The sequence below is a fragment of the Lonchura striata genome, chromosome 1 (genome assembly GCF_050655825.1).
Source record: "Lonchura striata isolate lonStrDom1 chromosome 1, ASM5065582v1, whole genome shotgun sequence".
In the NCBI taxonomy this organism is placed as follows: Eukaryota; Metazoa; Chordata; class Aves; order Passeriformes; family Estrildidae; genus Lonchura; species Lonchura striata.
Window position 1 is genome coordinate 18,371,259 of NC_140703.1, and position 25,195 is coordinate 18,396,453.

At 41.7% G+C, this 25,195-nt stretch overlaps 2 protein-coding genes across 5 annotated transcripts in view; both read right to left on the reverse strand.

Moving 5' to 3' along the window:
* Window positions 1–7,460: 7,460 nt before the first annotated feature.
* C1H3orf38 (chromosome 1 C3orf38 homolog) lies at window positions 7,461–12,820 on the reverse strand. Of its 2 annotated transcripts, XM_085565408.1 has the most exons (4): window positions 12,669–12,820; window positions 11,335–11,532; window positions 11,032–11,252; window positions 7,461–9,280 (listed from the first exon to the last, which is right to left on the reverse strand). In XM_085565408.1, exons 3-4 carry the CDS (start codon window positions 11,230–11,232, stop codon window positions 8,714–8,716), a joined length of 768 nt encoding a protein of 255 aa, XP_085421534.1. In that variant the 5' UTR covers window positions 11,233–11,252; window positions 11,335–11,532; window positions 12,669–12,820; the 3' UTR covers window positions 7,461–8,713. The 2 variants fall into 2 exon arrangements, with proteins under 2 accessions (XP_085421534.1, XP_021405766.2); XM_021550091.3 differs by lacking the exon at window positions 11,335–11,532.
* Window positions 12,821–15,751: 2,931 nt separating this feature from the next.
* The window catches only part of ZNF654 (zinc finger protein 654), a 30,353-nt gene continuing 20,909 nt past the window's right edge, over window positions 15,752–25,195 (reverse strand). For all 3 annotated transcript variants that reach the window (XM_021550206.2, XM_085565217.1, XM_021550207.4), the window contains 3 exons: window positions 23,358–23,499; window positions 19,599–21,924; window positions 15,752–19,277 (listed from right to left, as the gene is read on the reverse strand). In XM_021550206.2, coding sequence (XP_021405881.2) covers window positions 19,270–19,277; window positions 19,599–21,924; window positions 23,358–23,499 — 2,476 coding nt within the window. In that variant the 3' untranslated portion in view covers window positions 15,752–19,269. The remainder of the gene's footprint in view (window positions 19,278–19,598; window positions 21,925–23,357; window positions 23,500–25,195) is intronic.

The window sequence follows — 25,195 nt, forward strand, 5'->3', positions numbered from 1 at the left end:
TAGGAATAATGAAGAGTTCTGAGAGCTTTCAAGTTCCAAAAATAAATAAATAAAGGGAAGGAGGAAGGGAGAATTGCGAGCTTCTTTTGATTAATTCCCTTTCTTCCCACCCCCAAAGACCATGCAGTAAATAAAATGAAGTCCAGTCCTGACAGACACAAACCTTGACTATCTCTTTATAGATGGTGTGAGTGCCAATATTCCAGAGGGACTGTGCAGAACCAATCTGTCAGAGAATCAGAGCACATGTTCCAGAGTGTGAAGGTACATGCTTCACATTAAAAATAAATCCTTCAGAAACTGCAGAATACCCTAAATCTACATCTGCCACACTGGTTATTCCTGTTGCGTTCTTAAAATTCATCCTGAATTTTATTTTCCACATCTTTCAAGTGTTAGATCTGCAATACAGCATTATAAGTGCAGCTGTGGTGAAGTTCAGTTCTGAATAGATATGTAGCTGAATGCTGGCTGGAATCCTGATTTTTACCTCTGAATATTTTCCCATCTTTTGGAAGCTGCCCAGTTTGAGAAAACCATCTCTTCTGCCTATGATCACTGATACCATCACATTTCAGGGTGCAGTTTTTCACTTCTGACTCAACCCAGCTCTAGCACCACCTTTTCCTAATTGCCTCAATTCCCCAGCACCAACTCCCTGTGCAGCTGCTTTTGCTTCTGTATTGCCATTACTGTGTCCCCAGGAGCCACATTCAGTGCCACTGATGTCATTGAAAATAATGTCAAGGAGCAGAAAGAAGCCTAGTAAATGACTAATTTATTTATATTTTTTAATCCTTTGTCACCATCACCACCTTCTGACAAAGGATGCAGACTTGAGGAGGGTCTGTGCTGTCCAGCAATTTGCAGTGTAAATTTTGAGCAAGGTCTTTGATTACATCAGAATTCAGTCACCTGTATTACCAGGCACATACAACACAAAAATCTGCCCAGTTCTGAGACATGGTTTAGTATCAGATGATGACCCTATTGATTTATTTTGTATTTTTCATAATGAGCTATAGCTACATTATAGAGTTGCCTGCATTGGATTGCAGTTTAATTTTCCAAGTGCCGTTTCTCAGACGTGAGGTTTTTATAAAAAGCTTTCCTCACAACAAAAGCCACTTTCATCTTAACAGAACAGTGTTGCAAGTTTTTGTCTACAGTTCAACACAAATTAAAACCTTTTTATTTTCATCTACACACCCATGAACAGAGAGGTTGGAGCACAGCAAAACAGACCAGTGTGCGCCCTCTGACCCCAGTTTTCCTTGGAGGTGGTGGAGAACACTATTTCTCCTCTGCTCCTACACATCAACACTGCTGGAAGCTATCACCTCTCCCTGGTTGGACTTTGCCAATAAAAATAGAATAAAACATTTAGCTCAGCATTCCGAAGTCACTCAGCTCTTCCTACAGGACTTTGCCTGAAAAAATCTGTTTCCTCAGCAAACAGTTCCTCCCCTTCCCATCCTTCCCCTGGAGCTAACACCAGCCAAAGGCATCAGCATGACTATGCCAGGTCTGAGCTGTGTCTCTGCAGACTGTACAATGCCCTGATACAAAACAAAGCTTCAAAAAAGTGAAAAAAGAAGAAATAAAGAAGAAAAAATCCTACAATGCTCCCCCCACACGTTATGGATTTCAAACCTTGGCTCACATATCAAGTCTAAAGTATGAAAAAAAAGCCACAGGGAGGGAAGAGCTGGAAAATACTCTTTCCCCTAATTTCTCAAAATCAAGGTCCCAAGTGCTTGCTGGAATTTTTTATACGATTGCATGTTCTCCTCACGTGTCTGTCACCAGCAGACCAAACTCCCTGTCCCCTGCATTTCCTCTGCTCAGAGCAGAGTGGACAACCCATCACCTTCAGGTGGGTCACTGTCCCCTCACAATTATTCTGCCACTTTGTTTCCTTTGGGACATTCAGAGTGACCAACACACTGAACGAGCAACCTGCCCTGAGTGCAAACAGAAAGCATCCTTTTTTCTGCTCAGGAACAGGAACAGAGTTTCTTGTTCCATCTCTAATCCTTCCTTCAAGGAAATACAGAGCTAATTGTGAAGAAGATGGAAAGAAAGAGCCTAATGAGCCTGCAATATTCAACCTGACATTGTTCCTTGAAGATATTTCCTAGTGTGAACTCAGTAGTTGAGAAAATACTGATATTCTCTCAAGAGGTCAAAACAGTTTTACAGGCACTTTGGAAAAATCAAGGGAGTTTGGCAAAGGGTTTACCACAACATCCAGTCTACATAAAACACTTCTCAGAGCATTAACTTGGCCCATTAAATTTAGCAAACTTTAAGCCCATTTGATGTTAAGTTACTTAAAATGCTCTAAGAATGGGAAATTTTAAGAAGAAAGAGAGACAAGACAGAAAAGACATAGAAAAGAAGATAGACCACATACACATTCAAAAACTGCAAGAATTTGAAATTAAAATATCCTGAATACCATTCAGGAGCACACAGTCAGATAACTTTTACCTGCAGAAATCAAACTATATCACAAAAAATGTAGTTACAAACAGAAATCCAGTCCAGCAGCCCTTTACTTTTGACCTGGGATCTGTAGCCATACTTTTCTGGCTCAATTTTACTTCTGTTTAAAAACTGGAATACTACAAAAAGCCTACCTACAGACAGTAGATCCAGGATTTCCCAGGTTTAAAATAGACATTGAAGGTGGTTTGATTCAACTTTTTTTTGTTTAAACAACCACTGGGACTGGGAGAAGGGGAACAACCTTCCAGCAGCACCATTCTCCTTTTGCACACTGAAAATGTTAGGGATTTTCCAACAGGTGTTACTATCTTGTGGAGACAGGAGACACTGAGAGCAGAAGGAATCTGGAAGTGAAGTGAGGAGCTCAGAATTTCAAAGTGAAAAGGGTGAAAACAAAAATGATAAAAGAAGTAAAGCTAATTTTAAGGCCATTCCCTAATTTGTAACGCTCTAGTTACTGTGAGCAGATATTGAAATACAAAGCCTCTGATTCTCTCCAGCTCTGCCCAGCATGCAGGAGGCCAGGGGAAGCACAAAGGGAGGTAGAACACATGAAAAGTCCAGATTTAGGGCACTCCAAGTGAATTAGACACAAGGAACTGTCCCAGGTAACTGCACCTCCATGCAATTTTAAACATGGCATAGTTACTAATTAAACTTACACGTTTACAGAATGCTTATGGCTCCCAGGACATGAGAAATCACAGCTGACATCATGCTGCCAAGAGGCAGGACACTTAGGATCAGCAGCTTCGTACATGTGGAGTCACAAGCTCCAGACACACATTTTAGGATAAGCAGATACTTTTACCTCTTCCCAGGTTCTGTGGAGGACAAGGTGGGTGGTCTTTTCCAAAGGGCTGCAGAGCTTTCTCCTTGTGTCACAGCACCACTGGAAGGACTCATCCACACACCAGCTTCTCCCCAAGGAGCCCACAGCCAGACATTTTCCATGGCAGGGTTTAAAAAAAACCTATCCATCATGCTTAGCAGTGTCGGCCTGCTGCCAAAGTTTGTCAGCTATAGCCTGGAAGCATCCAACTTTTTGAGGGTGAAATCCAAGTCCTCTGTTCCATATGTAAAAGCTTTAGGGCAAAGGCAGAGTTTGCACCCGCAGCGCAAAATTTCTTGTGGGTGGTTTTCTCCCAGATGCAAAAACTCTTAACAGTGTTTGAATTAGAATGTTTTTAGCATGTTCATTTTATGATCCAGTGGTTTTATTGTCACCACTGACACTGCTCATGCTTCCCATCCAGCTGTAAAGGGCTGGCATCCTGGGCTGAAGAAGGAGCTGCCTTGGCCATGACAAACCAGGGCTCCTAAAAAACCTGGTAGATCCACAACACAACCCCAGTTTGGGTCAATAACATGGAAGACCAACCAGCACTGAAATTCAGCTCACTTGGGGAAGAATTTGCCTTTCTGCTGCTCTGAAAGCCTTCATCCTTGCTGTTAAACCCTCACTGAGCCCGAAGTAAATTGTGTGACATCCTCCTGCCTCCAGCAGAGTCCTCGCCTGTTATATCTGGGGAAAGCAGCTGCTGGAGACAGCTGGAAGGAGACTTTTATCATTACTACAGGAGCTGCAAAGTCATCTGTGCCATGGCAGCACTCGGATGTTTAGCAGTTTCTGTCACCAACACAAATTCTAATGTAAAAATGAGTCTGCAGGCAGCTAAGGGAACCCACAGCACCCAGACCAGCCTTGTTTTAAGAGAGGTGAAGCTACAAGGGTCTGGTAACCCCTGGAAGATACAGGAGACTTTGCTGAGAGCTCACAGTTTGGTCACTGTCAGGATGCCACAGATGTGACAGAATGGAAAATTGAATTGTAAACTGAAAATACTGAGATCCTTTTAGTGTCATGAGATGTATTTCTAATGGCAGCATTTAACGAGTTTGTGTCTCATAAGATGATGTTTCTAATTTCAGAGAAAAAAAATGACTGCTCATCTGAGCCTTTCAGATGTACATCAGCCAGCAAGTAATTGAAGACAAAGTGTTTTTCTGTAATAAACCTTCATAATGAAGCACCAGAGGAAAATCCTAAAGTTCAACTCAATAAATCATGCTAATCTGCAGAATGGGATTTTCCTGCCACTAATCTTGTTAGAGCTGGGGCACTGTGCAAATATATCTAAACACATAATTACTGAAGAGATATTAAACTGATCAATTTATTTCAATAAAAAATGCAAACTTTCAGGAGAATTCGTTAATACTCAAAATCCAGCCAGGCAATAAATAACACAAATGAACTGAGAAAAAGGAATAGATGAACAAGTACTGACATGATGTCTTATGCTTATTGCTGTTAAAGAGGAGCTGACAACTACTCCACTTGAAATATAAATCCTGCAAGGGAAATCCTAGAAAGTGAGTGAAAGACTTGTTAAAAATAAGTATGTACATATATATACACACATTTTAAGAAAGCATTAGGATGAAAACTAATTTAATTTCATCCTAAGGAGGCTATATTACCATTTTCATCACCCTTAAGCTGTGTTTACATTAGCAACCAGTGCTGTGCAACAGGAGCATGAAACAGCTGTTGCCGAGATGCTCCAGCACAGCGTCTCTAAATGTGTTGGGGGTTTGCTGCCAGCCAGCTCCAGGGTGGTCCTGCAGCCCGAGTGCCTCACAGAGAGCAGGGTACCCTGGCCACAGGGCTGCAGGATCTCCCTGGTCCATTTTGTCCCAAGGGAACTCCAGAGTGAATGCTCTGTAATGTGAATGAGCCCATAGCGATTGTGGGTGTGGCAGCAAACACAGCATTTTCCTCAAAGGCAGCCTCCTGACTGGCACTGAAATGTTTCCTGCAGCAGAAGCCCTCAGGGCACTGTAAAGAGCTCACACTAGGACAAAAGAGCCAGGCACAGCAGAGTGCAACATTCACCCACACAACCCAAATGACCCAGTGACAACCAGGGGTATCTAAAATAGCCTTCCTTTTCAGTAAGGGCTGTGAGAGCTTGTCAAGACAGAACCCAAAAACATGTTTTTCCTTGTGCTTGGGAGGTTCTGCAATTTGCTAAGAGGAAAGATCAACACATTTTGGAATTAGTATTGGTATTTTGGAATTATAACATGGTATTTAAACAGCACACTTGGGAGTTATCCAGGCTGCTTCACAGGACACTTGCAGTGATTTTCTACAGGCTCCTGAAACAGAAAGAAGACATTGAGGGGCTGAGGTGTGTCCAGAGAAGGAACAGAGCTGGGGAAGGGTCTGGGGCACAAGTCTGATGTGGACCAGCTGAGGGATCTGGGGTTGTTTAATCAGAAGGTGGCTCAGGAGGACATTATCACTCTACAGCTACCTTAAAGGAAGGTGTAGTGAAGTTCTCTTTTCCCAGAGAATAATATGGGAAGAGAGGAAATGGTCTCAAGTTGTGCCAGGGGAAACTTAGATTAGATATTATGAACAATTTCCTCACTGCAAGGGTGGTCAGGGAAGTGATGGAATCGCCAGCCCTGCAAGTGTCCAACAAGTGTGGATGTGGCACCTGCAAGTTTTACTAAATCCCACAGTTCTTACAGGAAAGGAGGTGCTGCCACCTCTCCTGGCGGCAGATTGTCCAGTCATTCCTTACCTGAAAGCTGCTCCTGTCCATTATTTGGGACAACAGGCTTCAGCAGCTGAAGGGGAAGAAATCTCAGACATCAAAGAAGAGCCTGTTTCATCAAATCACAGTCAAGCTTTTAAAAATCACAACTTCTTTCAATAGTCTTAAGTGGGAAAATGCTGGCAAGGCACCCAAACCTCATGTAGATGAGCAGCTCAGGCTTTTACTGGTTATAAAACGAGTGATTTATGGCAGTATGTACATGTTGTTATTTCCTTTGCAATTTATGCTCTCAAAGGGCAGAGAAGAGGTGGCTGTGCAGGAATTACACATCCCCTGCTCCTTCCAGCAGATGCCTCTCTGTACAAATACCACTTTGACAAAAATCTCTGCTTTGTTCTAACCCATGTCTCTAAAGAGTTTCTGTAAGGGCAACTACTACTGGCAACAAGCCAAACAAACGTTGTTTTTGTCACTTTAAGTTTATCCCAGAAATATAAGAGCTTTCTTAGTTTTCATTCTACTGAGGGCTTCTCTTCAAGCTTTCCTTTAGATCAAGGTAAGGGGGAGCCTGGCAATTTCAGGGCATTTTGTTGCCAGCAAGGAATGGGATAAAGCAGCCTGTTCTGCAGCCTCCTCGGGACTGCAGCTCTGGGCAAGCGATGAATCTGCCACCAGATGTCACCCAGAGGCCACTCCTGTCGCCTGCTGAGACGCCAGCAAGCCCCTGGATTTCCTGCAGGCAGCGGGGATGGTCACAGCACTCTCATCACTCCTGCAGTTACGCCCACATTTAACTTCGGGTTTCTACTTTGTGCCCTTAAAAAAGAAACGAAACTTTCAAGCTGCAGTATGTCTTCAAAATGCATCAAAAGCTGAAGTACACTGCAAGACCTAAAAGCAAAATGCTATGGTTGTTGATATCTTTACTGGAGGCTTGTATTTCTCATTTAACAGAATTTTGTGGGGAAAAAGAACAAGCTACTAAGACAAATAACGGATTGCAATAAAACAGCAAGCAATGCAGAAAGAAGCAGAAGCATCTTGTGACAAGGGAACACAAAAGATTTCCTGTCATAATAAATACAATTATAACAGGAAAGAACCAGCAGGATAAAAAAATATAAAGTCTAAACAGATGAAGACTATTAGACACCTTTTACAAATTTGGGAATACACTTAAAAAATTCATTTCAAAGGGAGCATCCAAAGAAAGCACAGAGGGATATGATTTCCACTGTTTAAAGTCAAGGTTAAGCTAAAAGTACCTTCTTACATTTGCCATACAGTCAATGCTGTACTCTTTAAAAATTGTGTCAATGTTTTGAAAATTGAATTTGGACCTCTAAGTAAGACTATTTATGCAAAACAATAGAAAAATCAGAAGCCACAACTCAGCTGTTTATTGAGAAAGAACATCCCAACACAGTATCTGAACTTTTGCTTAGACAGGAAATTACTTTGAAGAGAAAGCAAGATTCAGACTGTTCACAAGAATCAGTTCTGTGCACACCTGAACTTTCTTGTTTCCTCTCACCCAGCCATACTTTACCAAGACAAATCTGGGAACGGTTCTTCTGGTCCTGCTAAGTTATGGGGAATGTTTATGTTTTCAGAACTTTAAAAATAGCGAAGGCACAAAATTAAAACAAACTCCCAAACAATCCAAACAAGATGCAGAAAAAGAAGTTTTCACCTCTAATCGCCTATAAATAAATAGAGTATTAAAAAAATCAAGTTTTACACTGGCAATAATTTCAGTTACTCAGTAGTAATTGGATACTTTTCTTAGCATGACCTATCATTGTAACCACCCAGTGGTAACAAATAGACTTTCAGTACCTGTAATAAAGCAGCTAAGAGTAAACAAAATACTTTTTTTGAGAAAACATACAAAAATCACAACTATTATATTAAGAACTCTGTTGTGATTATATCCAAAATAACTATCAGAGCATTTAGTTCATACAGTGTTGCTGCAAGTTTTCAAATTAAGTTCTTGATCCAAGACAATGAGTGCTAGAAATGGGCAACCATCTCAAGTCTGTCCGCTTGGGGACACAGACAGCACAACTTGTGTGTAGTCATGACAAAATTGGAACCATAAGGTAAAAGGACAGGAAGCAATCAAGGCAAAGAAGTTAAAAAAAGTGCCAAGTTCCCTGCATTGTCCCACTAAAGCACATTTAGAACACCCACAGCAGCTGCCTCCAATCACAGTGTTTTGTTTCAGGTTTTCTACTGGTTTTCTTGGGACTCAGATGTCCATTTAGACATTTAAGACCTCCTCAATTTCAAAAGCCAGATGCAATGATTTCCTGCTACAGCTCAGGTAAGAGTTTCAACTGGTGTCCTGAAGAGAATTTTTAGTTTGTGAACCCCTCATTACACATGGCTGCCAATCCATATTTCAATGCAACCATGAAACACCAAACTCCACTCTAATGACAGTGCAAAACCTGAAGGAATGCCCATGAAATATTTGCTAGCTCTTGGAAAGTGCCCACAAGCATCATCTGTGTTAATACCCTGTATCTCAGCTTGCCACTCAGCAACTCTTACTCAGAGAAGGGAAACTGTGTGGCAGCAAGAACCCAGCCCCTCGCCCAGCTGTGACAAAATGCTCAGAAGTTCTAAGGTTCAAACACAGTCAGTTCATTTCCATCATAGAACTCTCTCAGTTGGCTTGAGTCATATTTTATGGAAGGTTCTTCCATTCGCATCCCAGGCTCCAGAATGTTCTGCCCTACTATCTTAAGGTTCACCAGTTTTATTTTCCAGGTGTTATTCCTCATAGGGCAGCTGATGAGCCCAAATATTTGCTCAAAGACACCCAAACAAGCGTTGTCCCTGTGCACTGTGCCAGCCACTGCCACCAGCACCAATCCATGAGGGGACATGACACATTTCAGGCCACTGGAACGCAAATTTGGGTTGAAGAGGAGACATTCTTCTTTAACCAAGGACAGCAGGCGCAGGCTCACCATGTCTGCACCCACGTATTGTTCCACGTTTTTTTCCAAAGTGTTGTAACAGAACTTCAGTTTGGCATCCTCCCAAAAATGCTGTGGTCCCCATGTTGCTTCAGATTTTACTCCCAAAGGGTGCTGAGAGTTCAGGAGTTCAAAGTACCACTGGCAGAATTCTCCTCCCAGACCACCAATGTCATCTTGAGGTGACTTCTGCCCGCTTCCATAACTCTGCAGTCAAGCAAATTTTTTTCTTAGAACTGTTCAGCAAGATTATCACTTGGAAAAACATAAAATCATGCACATACTTCTTATAGTAAACCTTTTAACTGTTCTGAGCCAGAGCGCCTGAAGAGAAACACCAAAGTAAAAGCTCATTTATTTTTACTAACATGATTATCTAATGTAGAGAACCAGGACAGGTTCTTTTAATTACACCTAGAAAGTGCTTCAGTGTCTTGGGCTCTTTACAAAGAAGAAAATCCTGGTTTTACTGAAAAAGGGCAGGGGAAGGATGTAAAGTGACGTTTTTTGGAACTAAATGTACAAGTACTTTGTAGGACTTCTCAGTATTTATGACTTGACAGCAAGACTTTTTTTAGAAGTAAATCAAATATCAAGTTTGCTAACACCAAAGTCTGGTAAATATTAAATTGTGTTATAAGCATTAAGCAATTAAGCATGAAAAGTCTGGATAATTCTGTATAGAAATGCTGTATTTGTTTCACCACAAGTGGAAATTAATTTCCAATTCTGTTACATAAGTTCATGTTTCCCATTTCTTCAAAATGGTGAAGAAAGAAGGCATGAGAATTAAGAGAAAATGCAAAGAAAGATGTATGTGATAAAAGAATCAACTTTCTTTTAAATTTATGACTGTGTTTTATGTACTTCATTCGTATACCATCGACCACAGAACTTTCCTAAGAGAAACCCCTTTTCTTTTGCTGAATTATGCACAGAGAAATTTTTTTAGAAAACAATTCTCAGCTAAATGCTAACTGTCATCAGTTAATCCCTGAGTGAAAGCTCCGTGCAGTAGGTTCTCAAGAGACAGAGCTCTCACAGCCCAGGACGTGGGGCTGCTGCCCACGAGGGCTCTGAACCACAGCAAGGGGGGCAATTAGAATCACAATTAAACCCCATCTAGTTCATTACACCACGAGGATTTGCTAAATGGCAAAGATTATAACTTCAAAATAAGCTAGTATTGCCAAAATACATTTCCTTATGCTGTATTAAGTGTTACAAAATCATGGGCAAATTTTGTTCAGCTGTTTCTGGCTCATATGGAATTCATTGCTGCAGCTCAGGAGAACAGGTCTTACTCAGCTGAATGTGTGTTGGTTTTCCTTCTGATCAACCTGGGACATCTGCATGGGCTTTTTTTCGATCTCAAAGAGGAAATGATCTCTAAAATACAGGGATAAGGAATGTGTCCTCTGTTCTCATCAGTGTTCTATTGTAGGATTACCAGATCTTGGCAGCAGGCATTCCTTACTTACTACAGCTCTGAACAGAGCCCACTGTAATGATGAGTTCTGTTGTTTGGAAAAAAAAAGGGAAAACAAATGGCACTGACCCGTCACCGCTGGAAACTTAATTTATGTATTTTATCAATACACAAACTCACTAAAATCATGAGGGCATCTTCAGGACTTCTGCGCCATTCATACTGTTTTCAGTCCCTCAACCCACAAAACTATCTGTGAATATCTTCTATTTTAGCCTATAGGACAATTTAAAAATTCAAAGCATGGCAAAGACCCCACACATTAGAGTTCAAATACTGTGAAAAACACAGTAGACACCTCCAGATGTTATAATTTAAAAACCAACCAAACCAACCCAACTAAAACCAAACTGAGCAAGAATTAAAAAGGTTTGGGACCTTCCTACAGGTGCAGAGCCACATTTGCAGCGGTCATGCTGTGGAGGCAGCGCTGAGCAGCCCGAGGATTTTGGGCAGCAGCAGCACTCACCTGCGGAGGAGGTTTTCTATGCCCGGGCTCCGGGGCTGGAGCCGTGAGCTGCCTGCTCCAGAGCTGCCTCACACGCTCGATCAGGACGTGCTTCTCCGAGGAGGGAGGCACCGCGACTCCCTGTGCTGCCAAATACTTGAAGATGATTTCCCTGCAGATCTTCCTGCGCCTCAGAAGTTCTTCCACGTTTTGGCTGTACATCAGAACGGCATCAATGGCCTCTGTAAAGAAAGACATTGAAGTTATGACTTACCTTCTTTCACAATGAAACCCCAAAGCTAAACCATTTCTTAAAATCCTGACCTCCAAACACAGTAGAAGACCAGGTGGCAGGACATGAAGAAATTGAAAGTTTGTCTGGAAACTGAAATCTGGCCTCATCGTATCACACAGAATACACTCAAAGGCTTGCAAATATGCTTCTTGGACAAGAGTTCCAGTGAAGTGCTTCAGCAATGCACAGTAGTTTGAGATAATGAGGTTCTACCTCCTTCCTGAAGCCTGCTGGAAATGAACTAAATCTGTTTTATTTCCACACCAAAGTGATTACAACTCCCATGTTCATAAGAAAATGCATCCTAGCACAACAGCGCACTGAACAGCAACAATAAACAAAATCCAGCTACAAGGCTCTGTGGCAGAACAAGGAAACATGACAAACTTAAATTCACTTTTAAAGCAGTTGCAGCAGACAGTTCCCACCTGAACTGAGGCCAGCACTTAACAGGGGACCTATAAAAACCCTAAATCTAACCAGAAAGAAATAGCTAAAGCAAAACACAAAAAACTTTTAATTTACTTACAACCACTGCAAAAAATAGGGGAAAAAAGGTAGAGGAAAAAAAAAAAAACTACAGGCAAAATACCTTTTAAACAAACGTATTGAGCAAATCTTACAGATTTTAGTTACATCACATGAAACACGTTCAAGGCTTTAGGATGAGTATATATCTCTATATATATATACTCATCAGGTGTACATATATATGAGTACATATATATACCTGAGGCCACTGGGCAACAAACCCAGTGGCCTCAGGTAACTCCCATAAAAAATGAATTATTATGAAACAAATCTCAACAAAGTGATGGAGGATGCTCACAACCAGAAGCATCCTGCAAAAAAAAATTAAGTTCAATGTAGATTCGTATTTTAGCCTTTCAAAACCTGAAAGCAAATGTGACTGACACCAACAGCGAGGGACTCGTGAGCTGTCAATACTTTTAAGCACTAAGGGCACAGCCGCGCTCACAGCTCACTGCGGGGCTCTGAGAAGGAAGAGATGCGCGTAGTGCGCAAGGTTTGCTAGAGCCCCGCGCCACCGCAACTCCCTGGGCCTGAACAAGCCGAAGCTCCGGGCAGCCAAGCCCCGGAGCTGCTGCAGGAGGAGGCTCCGGCAGCGACCCCGAGCCCTGCGAGCCCTGCGAGCTCCGGGTCCCCCGGGACAGCCGCGGCCGCGGGGCCCGGCCCCGCTCGGCAGGCCCCGGCCCCGCTCGGCAGGCCCCGGCCCCGCTCGGCAGGCCCCGGCCCCGCTCGGCAGGCCCCGGCCCCGCTCGGCAGGCCCCGGCCCCGCTCGGCAGGCCCCGGCCCCGCTCGGCAGGCCCCGGCCCCGCTCGGCAGGCCCCGGCCCGCGCACCTTGGCGGCTCTCCGGGTGCACCAGGCGGCTGGTGACGGTGTCGGTGAGCGCCAGCAGCTCCTCGGTGCGCAGGAGCTGCAGCAGGGCCCGGCAGCCCGCCCGCTCCCGCTCGCTCAGCCCCGCGCCCGCCATGGCCGCCCCGCCCGGCCGCGCGCTGCGGCGGCGGCGCCGGCCGGAAAGAGCGGCCGGCTCCGAGGTTCCGCGCGGAGGAGCGGCCGGGGGCGGCAGAGCGGCAGGGAGGGAGGCGGGATTCAGCGGAGACATGGGGTGCCATAGGCACGGCGGGCTCCGAGCGGCCGGTGTCCTTCCCTGCCGGCCGCCCCCAGGCCTGCCGGGCGCCGGGGACGCGCTGCAGAGCATGGAAAGGGATCTGTGGCTCCTGGCCCACGGCCAGCGGATGGGAGCCGGCCCTGGAGCCGGGGGCGATAGTCCTTGTCCTGGGGACAACAGGGACAGCACGGCCAGCGGGGATTGTCCTGGGGACATGAGGGACAGCATGGCCAGGACAGCCAGGGGACTGTCCTGGGAACATCAGGGACACCATGGCCAGCATGGGATTGTCCTGGGGACATCAGGGACAGCATGGCCAGCGGGGATTGTCCTGGGAGCATGAGGGACAGCGGAGCCAGCCAGGGGATTGTCCTGGGGACATCAGGGACAGCCAGGGGATTGTCCCGCTCTGCTCCGGGCCGGCATGACCTCACCTCCAGTGCTGGGGCAGCACTGAGCTATATGGTTATAAAGCCATTAGAGAGCGTCCAAGGGAGGGCAACAAAGATGGGGAAGGGGCTGGAGGAGAAGGCGTATGAGGAGGGCTTGGTCTCTTCAGCTGGACAAGGAGGCCTCAGTGCAGTTACAGCACCCTTGTGAGGGGAAGAGGAGGGTCAGATGCTGATCAGGGAATGACCTGAAGTGTCAGGGAAGGATTAGGCTGGAAGTTTGAAAAAGGTTCTCCCCAGCACCAGCCTGGCAGAGTTCAAGCAGCATCCTGACAAGGAATGCTCTTAGCACAGGGTGTGAATGTCAGTCCTGTGCAGGGCCAGGAGTTGGATTCGGTGGCCCTTGGGGCTCCCATCCAGATCAGGATATTCTCTGATGTCATTCTATTATTCCTACCATTGGTCACTGGTGACCAGAGTCATCCGCTTGTGACTGAGGCATGTGCCCAGTGATGAATCTCCCCAGGACTTGGAAATCCAACAGCACAGCACCTGTTAAAGGAAACACTCTTCTCCACCCCATGCTTTAATAGGGATGTGTAAGGAGACCAACTCTTTGGGCTAAAGCTGCCTGTGATTTCAAACCCAGGAACACCCAGATCCTCTAAAGATACACAAAAGAACCACATTTGAATTACTGATGATGCTTTTGCACAAACAACTCATCATTACAGTGGGCTCTGTTCAGAGCTGTAGTAAGGAATGCCTGCCACCAAGATTTGGTAATCCTACAATAGAACACTGATGAGAATAGAGGACACATTCCTTATCCCTGTATTTTAGAGATCATTTCCTCTTTGAGATCGAAAAAAAGCCCATGCAGATGTCCCAGGTTGATCAGAAGGAAAACCAACACACATTCAGCTAAGACCTGTTCTCCTGAGCTGCAGCAATGAATTCCATATAAGCCAGAAACAGCTGAACAAAATTTGCCCATGAATTTTATGTTCAACATTCAGATTCAAATTCAGTCTTGAAGCATCTGGAAGGCTTTAACATAATAATGCTTATTGTCTTCTGTGCCAAACTTCCCCTCACGTGCACAATGATTTAATATTCTTGATTAGTATCCATCCTGCAATCTACAAATTAGACAATGCATCTGAGAAATATAAATTAACTCTGCTTCATTTTGCTTATGTTTCAATAAACCTTTATTTAGATTTGCAGCCTTTAAGGTGCAATACCTATCCAATTCATCTGGAATTCAGGAAATAAAAAAAACTACCATCAAGATCCCATTTTAAGAATTAGATTGAGGTGTTTGCAGTAAGGAATTAGACGGTGGGAGGGGAAGGCAAGGAGAGGTTTCTTCGGAATAGTCACATTCCCATTAATCCTTAGAGAGGAAAAAGTGCAGTGGCATCAGAGATATTGGAGAGACTTTTCAATATTCAGTTCTGATGTCTCCCCACAACCCCTTTCCTGTTCTAAACCAAGACCAGCCCTTTCAGCAGGATTATTTAAAATTATTTCTAATATATTCATATTTTGCTTTGTAAATCCTTCCCCTCAGAAGTAGGTTTTATTTATTTCTCTTTCTCATAACTCAACATTCCTTTTCGAGTTTTTATTCAAACTTTTGACTTGAGCATTGAGCAGGAACTGGCATTCCCAAAGGGGAAGAAACAGGAAAATGATTAACCTATATAGACCAAAAGGTGAACAGTTATCTTGTAAAAATAAATTGCTGTCGTAATTCAAGGAGTTACTACAAGGGCTTTTGTTGTATTTCCTGTCTCCTGTCCATCTGAGGAGAAGCAAAGTAGTTTATACTTGGTGTTAATATATTTAACAATAATTTATTAAATGTCTTATGTACACATTGCCATTTTGATAAATATTTTTGCTGGCAGAATGTACTGAGGTCCCTCAGCCTTATACCCACAATTCAATTCCTCAGGGCAAGGACCTTGTCAAAATTATCCACAGTAGAAAACAAAGGTAAGTCTGAAGTTACACACACAAAAATACAGTCAAAAATACCCTAGGAAATTACAGGGGTGTGAATAATAAATCTAAATTATTTCAGGTGGCAGTATTGAGCTTCCTGAAGCAAAAGCAAAAAGCAGCTACACTGTCTTTCCGTCTGGACCCAACAACCAACCAGAAGCAGAAGTATCTTAAAATAGCTGCAACCAGACTTGGCTGTGGACCCAAATTTGGATTTTGAGCCCTAGAAATTAACTGATGCCCCCATTTTGAAGCTTGGTCTGTTCAAATCCAAATATCCACAGACCTGGAACATCAAGACCTGGCATCTTCACACAGGTGCCATGCAACCATCACGTACTAAACATAACACAGTAGCTCTGAACTTCATAATAGCATTTCCAGAGTGATTCTCCAAAAGACAAGATCAGTTTCTATCAACAACAAAGACAATGTTTTATTGAACAAATCTATGTACAGTACAAAAGGTCTTTAAAATGAAACACTACTGTAGATTTATTGCAGTTTGATGGCTCAGTTTTAATTTGTACTCTTATATAAAATGCAAAGTAAAATAATTTAACATTCAACAAGGAAGCACAAATTTCCTTTCTTGCTGAACCTGTAACAGCTTTTACAAATTAAGAGTCCCAAAATGCATACACTGCATTTAATCAGAAAGGTGTTATACAGTACCAAATAAATTAAGAAAATAGTAACACTACCACCCCTGTTGGGTCTTTTGTCCATAGCACTGGTGTTAAACAATAAAAGAAATGAGTACAGCTGAACCTTCCATGTGATAGTAAAATCACAAACTTTAATGTTATAAATTATCCAAACTATACAATTCATATAATTTTTATGAATATGGCTAAATAACCAAAGTACCAGTGACCTTGTCCCACAGATATGACCACTTGCAACCTACTTTCAGTATTCCTTTTTTTTGTGAAAAGGTGCCTACACCAAGTGGCAGCTTTTTGGAATTAGAAATTACATGACCTTTACAGTAAAACATAATGGGGCTAGGAGACACTCTTAAAAGCAAAGTCCAAATCCAACTGGAGGAATGTTATTAAATACAGTTATGAGCACTGAATTGCACTAACTTTGATCCAACAAGGCTCCTAAGATCATGGATAACTTTAGGCAGCTTTAGGGTAGCTGGAGGTTTACATTACACATGTACTTCAGGATTTATTGAATCAAAGTGCTACATCTTCAAGGATTTCCAATTATATCACACAATGCTTAATGCCTGGGGAAAAAAAAAATCAACTGAAAACCCTCCAACTTTCAAGACCTGTAATCTGTTTTCAGCCTTAGAAGTTGCAGGCTTAGTGTACACACTAAATACATGAGAGAAACAAATGGTGGTGTCCCAGAAAACCATCTTGGAACAAAAATTACTTTAATGAAGGTACAAAAAATTATGGCCACAGTTTATGTATGTACACAGATGTGTTTATCTACAGACTTAAACCAAAGATAATACAAATCTCAATCATGTTTTTAAAGCATCTTCAGACATAAGGAGCTCAAGGGAAAAGGCAAAAAAGCACCAAAGAAAAAAGATACATTAAAAAGATTTGACACAAACATCTTTGTTGTATTTTTTGTTGACTTACTTTTTAGATTTTCAGAACTGTAATACTTGAAAATTATCTTTTTCCCCCCCAAATATATTTAAGCCATGTCAAGCAAAGAAGGGAGAGACTGGGAACATTCAGCACAGTACCCGGGTCCTTAAAAGTTAGTTGGTATCTTGAAAGTAAAAAATGTGAAAGTGCATTTGTCTGATAAGGACCCTGTTAACTTCATGTTTAAAACTTTTAATGTATTTATACATGTAAATATATATATAGTGTGTATATATGTATATATAATGAATGATGCATTTAAAGTAGGTATTTTGCAACTGCAAAAAAAAAAAATTCTTTGGTGCCTCAAATATCATACAAATCTCTGGAAGTGGGCCATAACTGGGATTCATGTAATGCACACATACCTGTGATCATAATTTTATAACCTTTTATGTTAATCCAACTCAAAGTTAAGGCAAAACTCTTCTAGAACTCAAGAACATGATTTTGAATTAGCATCCTTTTTACCTTGCAGGAAGGGGAAAGAAAGCAGAATTAATGCAAATACCTGTTTACTCCCACAGAGGATTATTAGCAGAGGCATTACTGAACTACTGAGTTTATGTTCCAGAACTACTTCACAGCCAATCTTACAGAGAAACCCTTGGGTTTGCAAGAGTGAGCCATTGCTACAATGAACAGGGGTTTAATGCAACCCCTGATTTTTTCCTCAATAATTTTCACCCAGCTGTTGATTTAAGCCCTGCATACACTGTAACAAACTCTTCAGCGACAGCTGAGCAGGAACAGTTGTTTCTGTGCTGTCCTACATTTCTGAAATGACTCTGAACATCAGTTCTCACCCCTCTGCCTCCCCTGCCTGCAATCCCACTACAATTTTCATAGACCAGGATCCCAAATAAAAAAAATATTACATGGCAAGACAGTGTGAGATAAATTAGAGGATAAATTAGCATAGTAACTGGACAATGTGCATGTTTGCCACACCTCTGCCTTAGGGTAGGAAGACCAAAATCTACAACAGCATCTTTTTGGTTTCAAAATTCTTCTGTATTTCAGTTTTCCATATAGAATTGAAGAACTCCTATTTCCTGTCTTCACATTGTGATTGTTTCTATGAACAGTGAATTGTAAATAAAGTGCTTAACATTTAAGTAACTCCTTCACCAGCCTCTGGGAAAGGCTCTCCTTTCAAGGGATGCTACTAAATAGGATTGTAACATGTCTTCGGAATTGAGAGGATCCCTGTTTTCTCCCTTCTAGACAATGAATAATTAGTGACAGTACTGAGTTGTGGCCCACCACCATTAAGCAACATAACAGATGTGAAACAGGCTCTTCCTAACCTTTCTGTTCACCCCAACCTGATGTGCTCTGCTTCTGTTTTGCCTTCTCAAGCTCTTGTCTTTCCTACCAACAGCTGAGGGACCTCTGTGCTTGCAGAATATTAGTTTAACTCTGCAAGCTTGACCCTCCCAGCATTCCAGATTTGCTTCCATCAGCTGCTGTTAATATCCACGCAATCTATCACTTGTGTTGGTCTTCCCACACCTACAGCAGATGTTTTACAGGAGTCACTTTTACCTCAGCCTTGCAAAAGGCTTCTCTTGCACGCATCTGATTTCCACTGTGTGCAAGTCTCATAAAATATCACATTAACTCACTTTTTCCTGCTTGTTCTGTATTTCAAGTTTTTGGCTATTCCAGCATCCCATCTACTTCAAGATTTCCTTCCACATTCCTCTTTGGATTCTGAGTAGAAGTTTATGAAACAAGCTCCATGCTTTTGAGCAGATAATGGACTTACACACTCAGACTTGGAGAAAAAAAAAAAATAATGCATGGTTTCTTTATGCATTTATCCATAAGGTAAGAATGCAACACCTCCTTGAATGATTCCTTCTCAGCTGTGTGGAAAGATACCCATTAACCACACAAACTAAAGCAGCTTTCAGAACTGGCTGGTTGGATTTCCACAAGGCAATGAACACCTCTGCTTCCTCTGCCTGCTCACCTCTATGCCTCATTGTCCTGCAACCTTCATGATAGAAAAGCTGTGCCATTAAGCTTCAATCATATTTTTGGAATGAACATGGCTTTTTTGGATAACTGGTACTTTGGGGGTTTTGTAGCAACTTTTCTGGACTCAAGACCTGCAGAGCTCCTATTACTTCTTTGTGAGTTTTGTCTAGAAAATGTGCTTTCTCCTTATCAAGGTCATGTTTTTCTATAGGAATTTGAGACTGCTTCATTATTAAGGCCAACTGGGAAACAAACTGATGCTGCTTCATGTAGTGTTTCCTTACACCACTTCTCATCTGATACTTTTCCACAACATTGAATCAGGCACCTGTAAAAGACAAAAGATCAGAATGTAAATAATTCCTAAATCTAGAACACTGCTTATGTTTTTCACCATGTTTAGTTTCAAACACGCAAGGAAAGACAGATTGAATTAACCCCATTTTGTTTTATCAGAAATCTTTTCCATTAGTTTGCCTACAAATTCTCACCACTTTCTTATTCTGAACAGCATGTCCAATTTCAGCTTCCAATTTAGCAGAGTACAGTGATTTAGTTAGTGCGTCTTACCTATTCCTGTTTTCAAAGACCATTTTCTGATTGCTATTGACTGCCAAAGAAACCAGCATGGAAGGACTGCAGGACTTACTTTCATCATCTGAATCGAATCCAAAGAGCGTCTGACACTTCTTTTGTGCAAGGTGAGCCTCGAGTGCTTCTGAATTACAGTAGATGGTCAAGCAGTTGCCACATCTAAATCTTTCTGTTGATTTGCTACAAATTTTGTCTTGTTCAGAGTAAGCATCTACTTCATCAGCCAAAATTTTTCTCCGTTTTGGCATGCTAATGTAACGTTCATCAAGGTAACTGGGAGGCAATGGTCTGACGTAGGGTTTTGTTAAGATGACACCATATGAAGTAGTCTCTGTTGTCTGATTTGGTTTAGAAGGTACTTGTGAGGCTGCAGGAGCATTATTTTGTGGTGCATCGTGACAATTCTGTAAAACTGGTAACACTGACCCATTTTCTGTCCTTGTTTCATCTGCTACTCTGTCCAAAGGTACCTGGGCTGCCTTAGATGATGTCTGATCTGAGTCACTGTGCCCATTGACCAGTTGGTCACTAACAACATTACAGTTTTCAGGATTTGGCTGTAACACAGGTGTCTTTTGGTCTATCAAACTTAAAACTGGAGCACTACCCTCGGATGAGCTTTCATTTCCATTGTGAATTACATTATTTGCTTTCTTCTCCACACTTTGAATATATGTCTTTGGTTCTGCAGAATCCTTCCTTGACTTCCAGGTTGGAATTGGTAAATCTACAGTTTCTTTTTCATTAACAGATTCATCATCATCTTGGTAACTACAAAGTTCTGAAGGATCATCTGAAGAATCTTTTTCACTTGCATCTTCCGAATATTCTGGGGTTTTATTTAAATAATGCTGAGCCTCGTGTTCATACAGCAAAGGAAGCTCCTCAAATAGCTCACAGCAGTTTGAGAAATTGCACTGAGCTTTAAACACACTGTGACTTTTCGTATGTTCTGCAAGCTCAGTCGACAGCTTAAATCTCTGATTACAATTAAAGTGTAAACAAAAGTAAACATTTGGATACACATGTCTCTTCAGGTGGTCTATAAAATGTTGGGAATCAGCGAACTTCCTCTGGCAGAAGCGGCATTTTCCTTTATTCCATTTCATTATATGCTGCTGCACCTTCAGATCAGTTGGGTGAGTTTTTCTGGCGTGTTTGTTGAGGAATCTTATTTTTTTAAACACTCTAGCACAACCATTAGCAGGGCACTTAAAGATTCCTTCCTCATCCAAAGAATCAATATCTTTTTGAGGGCAAAACACTCCATTCACTTTATGCAGAACGGGTGACTCTTTATTGGAGCTCTCATCATCCTCAGGCAAACTCTCTGTACTTAAAGCATCAGGAACATTATTAAAACAGCTGTCACTACTGTTTTCAGTAGCATCATCCTGGTCACTTAGATGGTTTTCCACTGCCTCAAAAACCTGTTCTGCAGTCTCAGCCTCCTCTTGGACCTGATCAGAACTCAGAGCTACTGCAGCTACTATAGCCTCTGGTTCAGTATCTTTGGAACCCTCAGAATTCCCATTTTCAAGAGACACAGAAACACCTGAACATTGCACTTCATGAAGAACAGGAGCCTCCTGACCAGCCTCAAGAGCTGCAGCAAGATGTTGCCTTTCTATCTTCCTGACATGATTCCTTAAGTGCTTCAGCATGAGTCCTTTCTGCCTGAACTTCCTGGTGCAAAGCACACAGGAGAAGCTGCCCTTTTTTTGGTGAGCTTGTGCGTGTTTCACTATGTGATCCCCAAGGAACTCCTTGTTGCAGATCACACAGCGGTGCCTTGGTTCAGTCTGATCCAACGTTTTGGATGCCTCAAGAGCTTGGTGGTTCTTTTTGGCATTCCCTTTGGAGCGTGTTCCAGAGCAGTTTCCAGGGTCAAGCTCCCCATTGCTGACATTTGTTAAACAGCCGTGTTCCTCACCCAGAGCCCTGTACTCTGCTGTTTTCTCTGTGTTTGCAGGAGAGTTTTCCAGTGTACTTTCACTCAAGCCATCCAAGGCTTTATCCCCCAACAAGGCTAAACAATTCTGCTTGATCATCAAGAAATTCCAGAACTCGGGATCAAAAAACAATCCTTTCTTCAGGATGGGCAGCAGCTCAAACCGCACGCGGTTCTGAACAGAACTAGTGCACTCATTGTATTCTTCATCTGCACATTTGTACAAGTGCTCAACAGTGTAGTAAGATTCCAAGGTGCGCTCCAGGAAAAAGATGGAGAGAGCACAAATTCTGAGGATCTCCAAGTCATTTGGCAGAAAATGAGCAATTGCTTTATAAATAAGACTTTTCATGTTGGGATCTTCACGGAGGTCCAGCTGTAGGGCACATCCACATATCTCCACACAGATCTGAAGGCCATCTTCACCAACCTGCAGGAAGGAAATTACAGTGTACATCAACAATTCCCAAACATCCCACATATTTATATTAGTCTATTGCCAAGCAGGAAAGCATCCTGCTACTGAACTTCACCCAAGGGCATGAACACTTAAATATTGCTCAAGCAAGGCTATAAATACAGATACAAAAATGGTTTGCACTGAAAGCTGTATAGCTACAAAACTTCAGCTCTGACCCATGCAGCCCTGTAAAGACAACTTTTTGGGGATATAAACCAGAAATGTAAGAGATCATAGCTGATCTATCAGTATCTTCTGCCTGCCTCTTCATTACCTAGGCTGCTTCACACTGTAATTGGACAGTTCCTCTATATTTTAGCCGTTGTAACTTTTGTAGCTTGAATTACATGGAAACCATGGTAATATTGCTCACAGTTTTGAACAACCCATGGCCAAGAAGTCTAAAAGGCTTCATTTTCCAAAATTGATGACACATCCTTCCAATGAGAAGAATTTGTATCCCATACTTCCAGTTGGGGGCGTGGCATGAACATGGAACTCAGAGGAAAGATCAGAAATACACTGCCCAACAGGCACAAGATTAAAGTCAAAAGAGGTACAGAAAATTTAGAAATAATTAATACCTCCTGAATTTGGGTTTTAACAAATACAGACAATGCTTCACAAGTAGGAGATTATTAAAATAATAACAAGACTATTAAGATGCAGATAGAATTACTAATATCACCACAAGCATTTTAGAACACATACCCTTGAACAGCAACAAATTAATGCAGCGAGATCTGACAAAATAATTTAGAATTCATTTAGGGCATAAAATATGAAGGAGCTCTGTTAAGTCAGGTCAAAGATAAATAGCAACATTTGCTGGAAAACAACTCTCAGGCCTGTGTGCAAAGCATTGCACGTGACAATTTTTGCAGATGGGGCAGAACAAGACTGAGATATGAAGCATGAAATACGGAACAATTTTCTGCAGCAAAATAATGTTTTCACCTGTATTATTCTGTGTTTTCCTTTATGTTATATTAAGCAATTTTTTCCAGATTTGATTACAATTGGTAAAGAGAGTCAGAATTTAACAGGGATGAAGGGTACATACAATTACACAGATCCTATTTCCTTAAGAGGTCAGGCTGAAAAAAAACCCAACTAAAAAATCATTCACATTTATTCCATGGACTTATTCCTCAAACTTGCTGCAGAAACAGAAAAACTCAAATCAGTTTAAATAAATAAACCTTAAAACCACACAAGCAATCATAATATTGAAGCCCATTCTGGAAGCTGACAAAATTTTAAAGATAATATTGTGTCCTTCTCTAACCCCTCTTTTTTAACTTGTCACCAGAAGTAGTCATTACACAATATAAACATCACTTCTTTTTACTTTAACTGGTTACCAAAAGAATGGTGATGAGGTGAAAACAAACACAACTTACTTCATCCTTAATGACTTTCATGAAAGGGAAAATTACTCTGACATTTGTAGCAATTCTTAGAAGCTGGTAGCACTGGTCCACAAATACTTGTTTGGATGGGTTAGATTTGAGCTGCAGTTTACTCCAAATGAAGATCAGGTCCCTATTAGGTAGAGAATAAAATATTCCAGTTACACCGAGTTTTAGAACTCTCTCTTAAGTACAATGCATTACTAAAGCAAATTATTTGTAAATTCTGTGATTAAAATCATATTTGAGGGTGTAATACTGACCTAATTAACACCACACCTGTACACAATGTGCACAATAGAAAATGCAACTTAATTACTTTGTTAAAGCATTCAGGGTATCTCCTATCACCAGCCAATTAAATATGCAACAAAACATTCATGTATTCAGCTCAGTTTCAGAGAAGTGCACAATAAAATCAGATGGAACAGCACCTAGCCCTCAACACCACAGGCAATAAACAACTGTATGTTCTTGGCATTAAGTCACCTCCAGTACAAGGATGAAGAGTCCTTCAGAAAAAGAAGCTTTTGAATGTGAAAAATGGAAGCAGCACAGGAAGATCCTGATGTGGCAGGAAATAGTGATGTTCTCCACTTATTACAGCACAATTTTCTGCCTAGAGCAGTTACACCAAACTTTCAGGCTCTACAGCTATGCTACATCTTTATGATCTGCAGTTAAATAACATTCCTGTCTGAGAAAAGGAAATGTAAGAACAGATTAGTGCTGAACTCTGCTCAAGTGATGTGCCAGCCTATAAAATAAAGCTGATTGAAACTTAGAGCATCAAAGTTCTGTGCACTTTATTTCAGAGACTTACGAGGGCAACTGGGCTAACTTTTAGTCACAAGAAGATTTTTGCCAGCACTAAGATCTCACACAAAGGCTAGGTCTAGCTAGGACTCTGGAGAAATCCCACCACAGCATTACAATGAAAGCAGGACCCACTGACTTGCATTTTCTGAAGGAAAACATTTGCTACTCCAGCAGGCTCCTCCCTCAAAAAACAAACCTGATTACTGACAAAATATTTGGCAGATTTCCAGAGTCAGACAAACCTTTTGAGGTTAAGCTTATCTTAGTGACCTCCGAGCCTGAAGGAAGGGAAATGACAGAACTGCCTATGACAAAACCAACTCTACTTTTAAGTTCAGACCAGCTCTAGAATTCTGCTTGACATTGAGACCTTGATTGTTTTCTTTCATTCAGAACCCAAGATAACTAAAGTTAAAAGAGATCAAGCTTATGGGGGAAACTGAAAAGGGAGACCTATAAGAAGCACTACACACAAAGTCTTTCTGGTTTTCTAAAGATACAAACTGCTCACCTCTGCCTTTACCAGGCTGGAAACCTGAATCCTACATATTTGCAAACTTCATATGCAAGTTTGAAATTAGTGTCTTCATGCACTAAACCTTTCTTAACAACTCAGTAGAAGTCTCAACCTGAAGTACAGACGTAAGAACTAAGTAGTTTTGCTGTTATATGTTACAATTCAATAATCCATCTCATTCTCTGTTTTGTCTCACACCATTTCAGAGCAAGCCATTTCAATACTAATCCCAGAGAATGTGAGAAAAATAAAATTATTATTGATAGATTAGTGGTTAAAGGGGCTTGCTGTGTGTTCAGACAAATGCTAGGCTGGCACAAGGAAAGAGCTGTAAAAGGAAAGCAGAAAACTGGAAGTAGAAGGAAGAGCTGCATGGCTGAAGAAAAAGGTGTTAACCACCATTTACCTAGACCCTGACATGAAGCAGTATTTTTTATTTTTCTGTGTCAATACAATGGCTTCTCTTTTTCAAGTCCATTTGACTTTTTTGGGA

Bases quoted from the DNA above. Each gene is read 5' to 3' on its own strand.
- C1H3orf38 (XM_021550091.3), bottom strand. From the start codon at position 12,801: ATGGCGGGCGCGGGGCTGAGCGAGCGGGAGCGGGCGGGCTGCCGGGCC. The intron at 11,253-12,668 runs GTGCGCGGGCCG...CTTTCTTTACAG, and splicing joins GCACCCGGAGAGCCGCCAAG to AGGCCATTGATGCCGTTCTG. The intron at 9,281-11,031 runs GTGAGTGCTGCT...GCTTGACTGCAG, and splicing joins ATAGAAAACCTCCTCCGCAG to AGTTATGGAAGCGGGCAGAA.